At 43.0% G+C, this 13,296-nt stretch overlaps 2 protein-coding genes across 4 annotated transcripts in view; both read right to left on the bottom strand.

Annotated features, from left to right (window-relative positions):
- LOC106809259 (mucin-5AC-like) overlaps window positions 1–4,236 on the bottom strand; it is a 14,818-nt gene extending 10,582 nt beyond the window's left edge. For both annotated transcript variants that reach the window (XM_014812266.1, XM_014812267.1), the window contains exon 1: window positions 3,935–4,236. The gene's annotated coding sequence lies outside the window, so the exon portion shown is untranslated. The remainder of the gene's footprint in view (window positions 1–3,934) is intronic.
- A 3,449-nt stretch (window positions 4,237–7,685) lies between these two features.
- The window catches only part of LOC106809261 (serine/threonine-protein kinase 19-like), a 36,976-nt gene continuing 31,365 nt past the window's right edge, over window positions 7,686–13,296 (bottom strand). For both annotated transcript variants that reach the window (XM_014812270.1, XM_014812271.1), the window contains exons 6-8: window positions 12,353–12,509; window positions 11,885–11,973; window positions 7,686–11,449 (exon numbers count right to left, since the gene is read on the bottom strand). In XM_014812270.1, the coding sequence (XP_014667756.1) occupies window positions 11,407–11,449; window positions 11,885–11,973; window positions 12,353–12,509 (289 nt within the window). In that variant the 3' untranslated portion in view covers window positions 7,686–11,406. The remainder of the gene's footprint in view (window positions 11,450–11,884; window positions 11,974–12,352; window positions 12,510–13,296) is intronic.

Genomic DNA, 13,296 nt, shown 5'->3' with positions numbered 1-13,296 from the left:
GATCAACGAATCTTACAGTCAACGAGTAATATCGCAATTACATATTTTAGCGCATACGTTTTGCCAGATTACTTTTAGTGTTTATAGTAACTTAAGACCATTTGTCCGGCAGAGAATGGTGTTTTTTTTAATTTGCGCAATACCGAAATAAGTTTTTATTATCCAGCTAAAAAAAGTTTGGTTCAGAATAAAACTATTTCGACATTGCCATGTTACGCTCTATTAGCGCTGCGGCAACTGTACGCGGCATAGTTACTTTAGAGCTTATACTAGTACCTGCTACGGACATACAACTACGACAGAAGGCCTCGTGGGCCCCAGTAGGAGATTATTGGTGCACTAATCACTGAATGTGCGACGTTAAACTCCCGGTCGGGGCACGTGAATTTTCTTCAAGGTGTAGAAAACCTGACCTGCTCCTAGACATTGGAGGGACTGTGGATCCACCGTGGCTCGGGATGACACGTAAAATGGTTGGTCCCGTCTCACAAAAATACATAGGCCGAATTGGAGACGTATAAAGAACCACTGAGGACGCAACAGGCACTCTGGCTCGACCACCCTCAAGTTTGCATTTTGCCTTAAGCTGACTTAACCTGGAAAACTGACTGCTGAATAAGAAACAAGTGCCGCAGAGCGACAGCGCTCACCCCCAACCCCATGACGGCCCAAGTGGTTCTGCATGCTAAACTCACTGGCAAAAACGCGATTATATTGAAAGGAGGGGCCACCCTTTTTTTCCAATTTCCCACCCGCGTCTTGGTCCGGCGCTCAGGAGGCATATATCTGGATATACTAATACAGATCTAAAATCTATGATAGCCAGAGGAACGGCATACAAACACGATGTGGCGGTTGCGCAAAAGATGCGTTGTTCCCAACCTCCGAAAGCGGTTTAAGCCGGGCACTTCCCGCGGTGGGACTGAGCCGCAAAATGGCGCCGACCGCGGACAACGACGCACGGTGTTGTATTGTAGCAATCTCGCGGCTCCCCGCTATACGAATTCGCGCGCCGAAGGAGGCACGCCGACCCGGAGCGCCGCGGGAATGCGTTAACACGACGCGGGCAGCCTAACATCGCCCGCAGTTTCGGGCACACGTCTACATCGCTCGGCTACATCGGCTTTGGAGGGGGCTCTTCTCCGATTATAGATTGACACGCCGTTTGTACATCCTTTGCGCTCGTAGTCACCTTGCCACGTATTTTCGTACCTGTATCTGGCGCTTCTCCACTCTCTTTCTCTCTTCTCCACTCCCCACGCTCTGTCTTCTCTCTCTCTCTTTCTCTCTCTCTCTCGCTCGCTCCGCCGCCACGGGTTAATAAGGTATCTATATTACATGCCATCAATGCTGCCGCCAGCCAGGCACACAAGCATGCACTTGAGCGTATTCAATAAATATAATGCTTAAATAAATCAAGAAATCTATTTACTTACCAAAGTCACCGTGGCGCAAAACTCCCCGAAGCCAGCGTTTGTTGATATAGCTCATTTGGACCGTGCCCGGCCGCCAACTGTGAGCGCGGAGGAGGCAGGAGGGCTGGAATGTTCGCGTCTCGCCGTCTTCGTAAAAACATGTGCATCATATGATATTTGTGTGTCAGGTGTGGCGCGTCATTGTAGGATTAGCCTACGCTGTAAAAACTGCCACGCCACGCCAGCACCTGCTCGCCACGACGCTCCATCGCCACGGGCAGCGCGGGCGGTCAAGAGTGATATAAAACCTCGCACGTACGGACCAGGCGCTTTTCCAGATAACATCTAGTGGAAATTCTTTCAGTGTAACAAACATCAATCAACGCGGCTTAGCAATCAACGTCGGGGTACTAAGTATTGGCTATCCGGAAAATTTGGAAGTCGCACTGTCAAAGATTCGAGGTAAAGACTGCCGTACGGACCTTAACTCGGCCCAAGTATCTATTCGCTACACTAAAGTTTACAGTTAGGTGCAGCGTGTGGAAGCTCTCCACCGCGGAGCAGTTCTAAGCTGAATCGCCGATCCTTGTGTGGAAAAATTACCTTGAAATCCCTCCAAGAGGCTCGTTTCGCGGCCATTCTATGGCACGCCCATATGTACGCAGAAAAAATTCAGCGGCGTGAAACGGAAGAAATGCCAAACCGTTTCTTAGAGCGAAAATTAAACGCGCCGCCAGATAGAGCAATTACCTAGGCTTTGCTATTACGCGTAGCTACAGTAATAAAGATTACACTGTGTAACTTTAATGACTTCGCTATATTACATGTTATCATGGATATGCGTCGTATGCGCGAGCGTCAGTGTGGTGGTTGGTGGGGCGAGAGGGGGGGATTAGGGGGCGGCGGTGCGTGGAGCGAGCTCTAATAGCAAAAGCAGTTGCGCGAGATGGCCGCTAGTGCAAAGTGTCATCAATAATCAAAGATGGCATCACCCTTCGTGCGTGCATAAACTCACTCCATTTGAGTTGTCTGAAAAATCCAAGTATATTCAGGCAGGCGAGAATTTCGCCTCAGCTGTGAGTTACACATCTGCATTGCAGCGTTGCCAGGCAATAATTATGATTTGAATGTGCAGTTCACCCCAATGCATGCGTTATTGGGCTGCCCCATGTCTTTTTTTTTTGGCCTACACACACGAGACATTCAGCGGGTTCATTAACAGTCTGCTATTACAGGCGTGCTACTCAGTTGCTAATACAGATGCCTTAGGAAAATTAAATGATTTAAGGAGCGTAAACCTTGTTCAACAAAATTGTGCCTTTGCAATTGAACTGTGCAACTGTAGCCTCACATCCACAATGGCAAAAGCAGTTCAGTCCTTTTGTTAACAGTCAACAAATCCATGTTTAACCCTCTCTTTTGAGCGGTCAAAAGTTATCCGACACTTGACTCTTCGCATGTCAGGCAGAAAGCTACATTTCATGGTTCCTTTTCAATTAAAGCATAAAAGCTAGTCACCGCTGAAACATAAAAGTTTTTCAATCGTCGCGTCAGCAATGTCCTCGAGAAAATGTCATAAATCTTCCCTGTGGGCCCCATCTGACCTTTGACCTGTGACCAGTCCAATTTCGGCAACAGTGATCGCTTTTCCTAGCCCATGATGCTATACGACCGACTATCCGAGCCTAGGTCGAGCCGTTTAGATTTGTGCCGCAATTCTGATTTCCTCCCTATATCCTTAAGTTAAGGAGGGAATGTTCCCCCTTTCTTTACACCTCTCTTGACCTTTGACCTTTGACCCCCAGCTTCGACATCCCAACTCGCGTTTTGACGATTTCCCCCAACATCCCAAATATTCGTGACCGGTACGTCGAGCGGTTAAAGCCCGGCGCACACGTGAGTTATTTTACTCAAGTAAAATGACGCACAGTCAAATACTCAACTCGAAAATCCGCCGCACAGTGGAGTAAAATGTACGCATGCGTCAAGATTACTCACACGAAAAATCCGCCGCACACGTGAGTAAAATGACTAATGCGTCATTTTACTTGAGTAAAATAACTCACGTGTGCGCCGGGCTTAAGATTTGTGCCCAACTGTTGACAGACGCACGGACGGACACTCGCACGGACGATCATGTGATTCTACAAGCTGCCAGATGAGCCAATAAGAAGAAGGAATAAGAAGAATAAGAATAAGAATAAGAAATAAAGAATAAGGAATAAGAATAAGAAATAAAGAAGAAGGAATAAAAAGTAGGAATAAGAATAAGAAGGAATAAGAATAAGAATAAATTCACCGCACATTCCAAAGAGAGAATCAGTGCCTTGTGAAATACAAGAGAGAGACCCCAAGATACAAGACACGACAACGACCCCTTCAGCGCAACTGGCACCCGTCCAACTCCTACTCCTATAGAACCCATCACTCCGGCATCAGTGCAGTAGGGCCTATCGTAGAATTTTTTTTTAACTTATAGACTCACGAAAACTTATATACAATAAACACAACAATCTCACCTTAGTTATGCATTTGATAGTCACGGTAACTCAGGCAAAGCAAAATGTTTTTCAGGGAAATTTTCTCAGCCTTGGCTGTGTTCTGTGTCAATGTTATCAATGACCCGGCGAACCTATGAGCTCTAAAACCGTGTCTGTGATTGGCTGAATGCGGTGCCTTGATAACGTGTCAAACGTTGAAAATTATAAATCTATTATCTGAGTAACGGTTAATGAACAACGAGCACACTTAAAGGCTGTAACTTAGATCTGATATTAAATAGGATTACGAAGTTGTTTTGCTGTGAAATCTGTTACCACAATTTACTAAATGGTCCGAATCAAGATAAGCCAATCACACGTCGCCTTTCAAGATGTGGGTATCGCCACCTATTGTCCATAAATGTAATCAATGAGTATATTACTACTATCAATATTGATAGACTCCTGTTACTACTACCCAAGAAGCTACAGTTATCAGAAGCCATGTTATCAGGAGTCTATCAATATTGATATATCTCTATTGATAGACTTTTGATGTTATATGCCACCATGTTATATGTAGCTCCTTGTATTACTACCGTGGCTCATATGTTTTCGAAAGTAAATGTGCGCAAACGTATACCGTGTACGCAAGCAGACTGCAAGTTGGCATGCACGCAAGGGACTATACTGTAGTGTAGGGAGGGAAAGAACCCCAGGGATGCTGTATGCTGATATTGTGGTCTTGATAGCAGATAATAAAAGGAAACTGCAGGAATTACTAGATGTGGCGGCAGGCGCAAGTCATGATTTTTAATAATATTAATAAGGCGGAATATGAGGATGAAAATTTCAAACTAGGGATCGAGGCTAAGTCTAGAAACCGTTAACGAATACACATACACATAAACAATAACATAGAAAACTGTGTTTAACTACATGAAGGTAAAGTGCGAGTAAAGGCAAGAAAATACCGAGGGATAATAGCAACGAAGGCATACTATAGCTGCAGCAGTTACTGGGTAGGGAGAGAACTGTGGAAGACAGTAGCAGACTAGCAGTACCTGCCCTAACCTATGGAAATGACATAATAATATATAAGGATAAGAAAAATGGAACAGTCACTTTCCAATTAAGCCATTGAAAATACCCAAAACCAGCTTGGCAGCTAGGGAACTGTTAGGTGCCCCACCGGGGCCCCACCTTACGCGGGTATTGAAACAATAAGGAGGATCTTGGATGGTCCACGTTTGCAGGATAGAGAAGCGAAGAGCAAATTTAAATATTTAGCGAGATTAAATTATATGGATAAAGAGAGGAAATGCAGGGGAATAGCGGAAGCTATTAGTGCAGGAAATTTTACGTCGGATTAGAATAGACGAGTAAAATTCCTGGGGGGAAAGTATATGACGAAGAACAGTTATTGATAAATAGAGACTGGGAAAACAGCGAATCATGGAACGATACAGTAGAAAAAATCATTATAAAAGGCAGCACAGTCAGATGGAGAAACGGGATGGTAAATAAAAGCACACTAGAGCTATATAAAGGGAAAACATTTCCTAAACAAGAAACCTTTTACAATAATAATAAATAAAATCGGCAGTAAGCTGCTGTACCAATGTAAAGCGGGATGCCTCCCCGTAAATGAAAGAACCAGGAGATGGGTAGGGAAAGAAAATTGCACTGTGTGCAATAAGGGAGAACCAAAAGACCTAAAGCATTTCTTGTTAGTTTGCCCGGCATACAAACACCTAAGGAAGATTATGTGAGACATGCTCCAAGAAGTGGGGGTCACCCCTGCACAGCTGGAGGAAAGGCAGGCGATGCTCACCATCTTGGGGCTAAATGAACATAAACGTTACGGGAATTGGGTACGTAGAGCAGGTTAAACATTAACATAACTTAGAATCAGCCAGGAAGCTCCGGAACAAAATCTCCCGGTAAAATGAAATTACCGTTAGGAAACTATCAAAAATAAAAAGGGAAACACCGATATAAAAGTTTCTGTCGATACATACATATACATACATACATATATACATACATATACATATATACATATATACATACATACATACATACATACCTACCTAAGGGAAAGAGACATAGTTTATCAAATAGACAGATCAACACTGTGGATCGCAGTAGGAAAAGCCTCAAATTTGCAATTAACTAAAGAGGAAGGGAGAGAATTCTAATACGGAATGACGGAAACAAAGAAGCTAAACTTTAATAAAAGGGATCCTTTGAAGATGGCATGTGACGAAAACAATTATAGCTATCGGAAGTGGGGGCAAGGGGACAGTTGCCCCCAAAGAAATGTAGATACATTATATGGTCAACAGTGGTCACCGGCACAGAGCACGCGGCCTTGCCCCCAGGCAAAATAGGTTGTCTACGCAGACTACGCTGCTGGTGGGGGACGTACGGGGCACTCATTTCCGCCCTTGCCACGAACAGAGAGAAAGAATATAGTGGCATACGTGCATATCAAATAAAAGTGTCAATGACACTGTAGCTCACCACAAAAAAGGACACAAATGAGTGAGTGAGAAGAAGTCAGTTTTAATTGAGCAACCATCGACGTAGCCCTACATTATAGAAACGAAGAGTATATATGGGAGAACTCCCATTATATACTCTTGATAATTATATGTGTAATTTTTTATGTGAAAATAAATGTTTGAGATGTGAAAGTCTGAGATGTGGGCGAGTGATGGCGTTACACCTAAATGATCGCCATTTAACGTTTTTATAATATTCAGATTTAGGCACTGCCTAAAAGCGGAGCTCCCGATGTGTAACGTGTAAGATTGAGAGGATACGCTTATTCCACGTAGCGTCTATATAGGGCCTACCACGTGACAACGGCGTTTCCCTGCCCATAACACAACTTTTGTCAAAGATTAATTGGTTGCATGGAAGTGTTTACTTCGTATGAGTTTTTCTAGGCGGTAGCACACGGTTGCCATCTGTATATCGCAATAATAATTTATAAACCAAAATAAATCACAATTTGTAACGGTAGATGGCGCTATACCTGCTTTGATGTTTCTTAGCGATGGCATTCGAAATAAATAGGTTATGCTGCGTTCCGACATGTTTTGTAAAACTTTACTCTAATATAGACGTTTTATCGGCAGGGTGGAGAGGAAATACCAATTTTGCATTAATGATATTGTCAATGAAATCTTGTAAAACGAACCAGACGAGTGTGACACCACAGACTGTTATCTGCGTGTCTATAACATAACATGCTATATAATTGCCAAAACCTACCTAATTTGCATAATTTTTTAAACCCCTGGCCCTTATTCGTTCACATACCAAAAATGAGCAAAATCCGTTGAACCTGAACTGACTAATGGCAATTCCAATTTTTGCCAAAAAAATTGCCGTGGCTCGAAAGTACGTCGACTGGCGTGCTCCAAAATAGGACGTTCAATATGGGAGCATAGCAGTAACAACTATACCCAGTTTCAAACATGTGGGCCAAACGGTTCCTGAGTTATCGTTGACCGTAGCCAAATGTTGATGGAAGGACGGACGGACGGACGGACGGACGTACGACGGACGACGACCCATGGCAATAGCTCACCTTGACGATGTCAAGGTGAGCTAAAAACAACCTATATGTTCTTTGTATCTCTGCTTATTTCACGTGCTCGTTTGTGATACGAAGCATATATGCGCATTTATTTACACATCGCGTATTATGTTTATTACATTGCTATCGTGCATGGCAACTACACAACTGCGTTCAGAGAATAAACAACGACGCAATAGCTTCATTTTGAGCAACAGTTTATTTTCGGCGTCTGAAATGAATTTTACAATCAACGCCATAATACGCGTCCAAGCCAGCGAGAACTGTATGTAGTTTCAATACTAGTGGCTCACAAATTCCTTCTCTAAATCCGCGCCGCTGTGAACGGTTCGCGCGGTAGCTTGCTCGGCTATTATTCGTCTGTTCGTGAGAGAACACCCGAAGCGACGGTGACAATGGATGCTAGGCCTACGCGGCGAGCGTGAACGTACGTGGTGGGAGCACTGATCGCTATATTATATAATCAGTGTTATAGTAACATAATCACATAATAGTCATGATCAGTGGGTCGGAGAGCCAGTTGGCGTGAGAGAGCGGATAAACAACCACGCGTCACAGATATGCCGGTAGCGAAATCACATGTACAGACAATACATTTAGGTAACACGTGACGATGACAACGACGTCGACGGCGATAATAATGATGACGATGATAATCATGATGATGATAATGATGATAATGAAGATGATGATCATGATGAAGATGGATATCTCGTGCAATACGTAGCTGATATTCACAACGCACACGAAGCAACCGACGAGTACGGAAAAAAGGACCAGATTTATAGTATATATGAACCGTATATAAATGTGACGTGCTAAGAAGCACGCCTGAGCTTATCGTAATAATAAATATAGGAGCGTCTCGCGCCGCCTGATATTTGACCATCATGACACCGTGGATGTGAGAGGAAATATATAAACCAATTATTAGTAGAGAGCGCATTGGGGCATCTACGATGTATGGACACATTACAACCGAAGACTGCACAGCGACACCTACAGCACCGTGCGTAAACCAGCTATTCCACGCATTCCTGGGAAAATAATACGTTACAGACGGTTGCTGTACACGATATCTTTTTCTCATGGAATCATATTACAATAGTAATATTGCCTCTGAGTTACTGAGTACATCTTCTGTCAACTAGCATCAAGAATAAAACTTTTACAAATAAATGTTCAAATGGGTTAGGGTGGCCAACACGCGTGTGGTGTCTTACTAGTCACTAATCCACTCCATCGTCTATCCATTCATTCATTCACTCAATCATTCATTATTCAATCAATCTTTTCATTCCCGGTTGCGGAATTTGTGTACAGCCTCCTCAAAACTACACCACTCGTTGCGAAACATTTTGAGACAAAATGCGAAGGAATGCGCCTCGAGAAAAAAAGACCAAAATAGAGTAATATATATCATGCGTCATTTCTTATTTAGACATTGTTATTCGCACCTCCGCGAATCTCGTCAACAAATTGCATCTTTCGTAGTCTCCAACCCCACACTTTCACAGACGCTCACAGCCACATGGCACGTAATGACCAACTGAAAGACAATCACTATGCCCGCTAGTGACTGCTGTCCGACTTGACTAATTGGCTCAGTGACCGGGCGAAATATAATAGCAATATATTCGACCTTTCAACGTTATAATGGTTGCAAATTCGGTGCCCAATCGTGACTAGTACTAGCAACATTTATAATAAGAAGTAAGATTTCACGAGGAGTAGGCCCCCTACATGATTGAACAGATTATTCGTTTTATCGTGTACTCCTTATTTCACCCACACACACACACAAAGTATGTACCTGAAAATCTCATCCAGTTTGCTAGGTTCTGAAGATATGCACTCAGTATTACAACTAGATCGTGCACATACCCGGTAAATCAACATCATCATGATCGAAGTCGATGAATCTTTGATATTAAACACAACATGGCCAGTGGTACGAAGTAACACACTAGCAATACTGACGAACGAACAACATTTACATTTTCGAATCATTAAATGTACAAGTATTTACGTCTATTTTGATATCATGGCGGTAACATATTGTAAGTAATCACCTACACATATGGCGACATGTAGCACACCGATATTTTCTATTACGCGTCAGTTGAGGTTTCATCGGAGAGCATGCTAACGGCACCAGGTGAATACCTCTCACACGCCAGTTTTCACCTTCAGCACCTGTATATTAAGATGTGACATACACGCGCGCACGCACTCACGCACGCACGTACACACTTGCCAACTTGTCTGCACCACTAAATCTCACAGCCCAGTTTGTGATGTTTTTGCAGCCACATCTAGCGGCTGCTACGTAGTGCCAATGATATCACGATCTAGTATTCGATGTTGTTTACCCTACGATCATGACCTCGATCACACATTCTTGAAGCTACTGCTATGTGCGTAGTAACTACCTGGCTGTTGTAACGTAACATGCTAGTAGGCACCTCGTCAGATAATCTCATACAACTGCTCCCACACATCACATAGTGCTGTCACTTGCTGTCTCTTCCAATGTATGGTCATTATGTTACAGGTAGAATCACTGAGCCGATGAACCGATTTTAATTAGTTCCCATACATCACATGTACATCTACCATGCTGCAATTCCAACCACAAAATAGGCATGGTGCATTCTATTTATTTCATTCGTGTCATTGTTCTTATATGCCACGTGGTTACACTTCCACGTCTGGAGTGAAGTTGCCTGCCTTGTTTTGTCATCATGAAGTAACACGAATGCAACACAGTTTTAACAGAGGCAATCAGTAGATGACATCAGCAGTAATTAGTATACTTAGAACATTTAATGTATTTCCTAACGTATGACACGGCCCGAACATCAGCACCCACGGCATCCACAGCAATACATCGGTCATAAAATAACAATTCACGTCTCGTTAAATAGTTACAACTCCGTATCGAGATCAGATCAATAATTCATTGTTTGTTTACTATTAACTTAAAATTCGCTAGTGCTGACAGCATAAACTGTTGTTCTACCTGACAACTACCCTTTGTGTTCACAGTGCACAGAATACATGAACACTAATTGCAAACAACGTAGTTTACCACTGCTTACTATGCTTCAACAATACAATGTTGCCATACTTTATATAATGATTAACATACGCTTATGAGCATGAATCTTCGACTGACTGGCATCCACAACAGCTATATATTTATATATACTATTAAAGTATACTATATACACATCCAAATTAACGTATTGGGATTTTACCACTATGCAAGATTAGCATGTCAACCAGTATGCATAAGCATTGAGAAAAGGCTGGCAGATATGCATGCAGGCATTATTGGCCGAATGACCCACGATTTTGATCATAAGTGCCCAACAGATGGCGCACTCCACACACATCACAACCTGTTTAGGGCGATCAATGTCAGTTCTACTACGCACTGGGTGCGAGAACAGACCATTATGCGAGTCACACGAAGCGCACCAAGTGAAAAGGGGTGGGGCTGGGGGTGGGTGGTACGAAATCAGACACTCATTTCTTCTGACATAATCTCTCACTGTCTGTGAAGTAGTATGTAATTACCATTACACGTACATGTTACACATGCCGTGTGCGTGAAAGCCCAGGGTATGACACAGCGACACAGACCATTCTTATACACGCGCACTCCGAATCATTAAAAGAAGGTCAGCAAGCTAATAAAAAAGTTCTAACTCCGGCGGTTCGTTTTGTGACTTCTGGGGAGGTCTGACCACGTCCTGACAATTAAAACTTCCGTAACACGACGACCTCTGATAACCGTCACCGATGCATGCCGGTGGCACCGTGTGCACAGTGGTGGGTAGCTTCATGTTCCACTGTTATGCCTCGTAGATTGCTTTCCCTGACAATTGCTTCCCATTCACTCGTTGAGTCGTAGTAGCTTTCCTGAGGTTGTATCAATGCTGCAAGAGAAGATGGGAATGTTTGACAGGGTTGAAGGATGAGGGAGAATGCTAATGCTGTAGCAAAGGGGTTAAAATGAAGCAAGTAAAATCAAACCTGCATACAAGGGTCACCGGAAAGAAACACCGAAAGTGTCCATTATATACAGGTGTCAGTTCTATAGAGGTGGTTTCACTGTATAATGTGGTACCACTCAATTGAAATTACAAAATTGACTTTTGAATTTGAAAAAGGTTGAATGAAGCAATAATCCAGGGTAAAAATACCCGCTAGAAAATGCAGACAGCCTATGATTTTCTAGCAGTGAAAACCAATTTGCAACCTAGAAATGTAGACAAGCTACAATAATTTGTAAGATACCACTGCTGCAAGCCATACTCAGAATGAAATATTTGAAGAAAGGAAATTCTTGTCAATCACACACACTAACTTACCAAGACACTAGATCGGCTCCGATGACATCGTGTATGTGATAGGATATTCCTAGTTTTGCTGCCTTGGGGAGCTTACGAGCTTCCAGTTCCTGTGGAGTGTAACATAAACCGTAACTAAAAATCACCATGCTGGCAATGTGGCTAGCTATGACAAAAAGCCCCCACCCGTTGTTTCTTGGCACAGAGTGGGAAGAAATACAGACCCGTGATGACATGCATGCTGTTGTTTTGGAAAATGCGATAACTAGCCCAGGTTCCAAGGTCACAATTGGTGCTACACACTGATAATCCAGAACAATTACTTACAAAATTATGACTCTTGCGAAACACATTACTGGTTTGGTCGCAATGTGAAACAGCTGACTTCAGGTACCTATAAGCCACTGCACACAGATATTTTGTGATGATGAAGTCACACACATTCACTTAATGAGATTTTCCCATGGGTATATACCACTCATTGCTCACCTTCTGTAAGATTTCCTTATATTTGCATTTGCGAATCATGAGTAGGATTGCCTTTCTGCCACGTAGGTGACTCTTCATGAAGGTTCCAGCACCAGGAACAGATAGCCACCAGCTACCAACATCCCTGACTGCTAACAGACCCGCTTTGAACAGATCTCTGCAATATAACAAGATTTCGTTTAGGGACGAATTCAAATTACTTACTGGAGTGACAGTTCCTAGGAGAAAATGAGCAACCTTATTCCAAAATCACCAGCATTTAGTAGATGCAAGGAACAGTGTGTGCATATAAAACACTTCAAGCAGAAAAAGTCAGCGCAACACAATTCTGGGTCGATTAAAATCTCACTGGGACATGTCACTGTCACCACTGAGAGTTAAAGACCCGGTAACAAACAAACTAAAATCACCGGCATTTATAAAACACGATACAGGGACGACTTATGCTCTACATAATTTTAATACACTCACTAATAGCAGGGCACAGGAAACACAGTGAGAGATATGCCCCACCACCATAACCTGAGCCCTGCTTTGCTACATTTCTGGACTTGACTTGACTTGGTCATGACAATTACATGTGACTAGAAGTGCATTATGGTACATGATATGGTCCAGCTTTATATTGACTAGCTGGAACCCGTGCTACGCGCAGGCTTAGTGACTGTGATGCATGTGTTACCAGTAGTGTTATGTGTAAGGTGTTATATGGAGAGTTTAGTTGTTGGCTTGTTGCACATGTTTTTTTTTATGGTTGAGATGTCAATACAAATACATGTACAATCATGCTTACACGTAACACATTAACCATTTGTTTGGCAAGTACACAGTGAAATACACACACACGCACGCACGCACGCACGCACGCACGCACGCACGCACGCACGCACGCACGCACGCACACACACACAAATGTTTTATTGTATGCTATGTAGGAACTACTG

Source organism: Priapulus caudatus, unplaced genomic scaffold, assembly GCF_000485595.1.
Source record: "Priapulus caudatus unplaced genomic scaffold, Priapulus_caudatus-5.0.1 Scaffold340, whole genome shotgun sequence".
Classification (NCBI taxonomy): Eukaryota; Metazoa; Priapulida; class Priapulimorpha; order Priapulimorphida; family Priapulidae; genus Priapulus; species Priapulus caudatus.
This window is presented reverse-complemented; position numbering and strand designations above follow the sequence as displayed.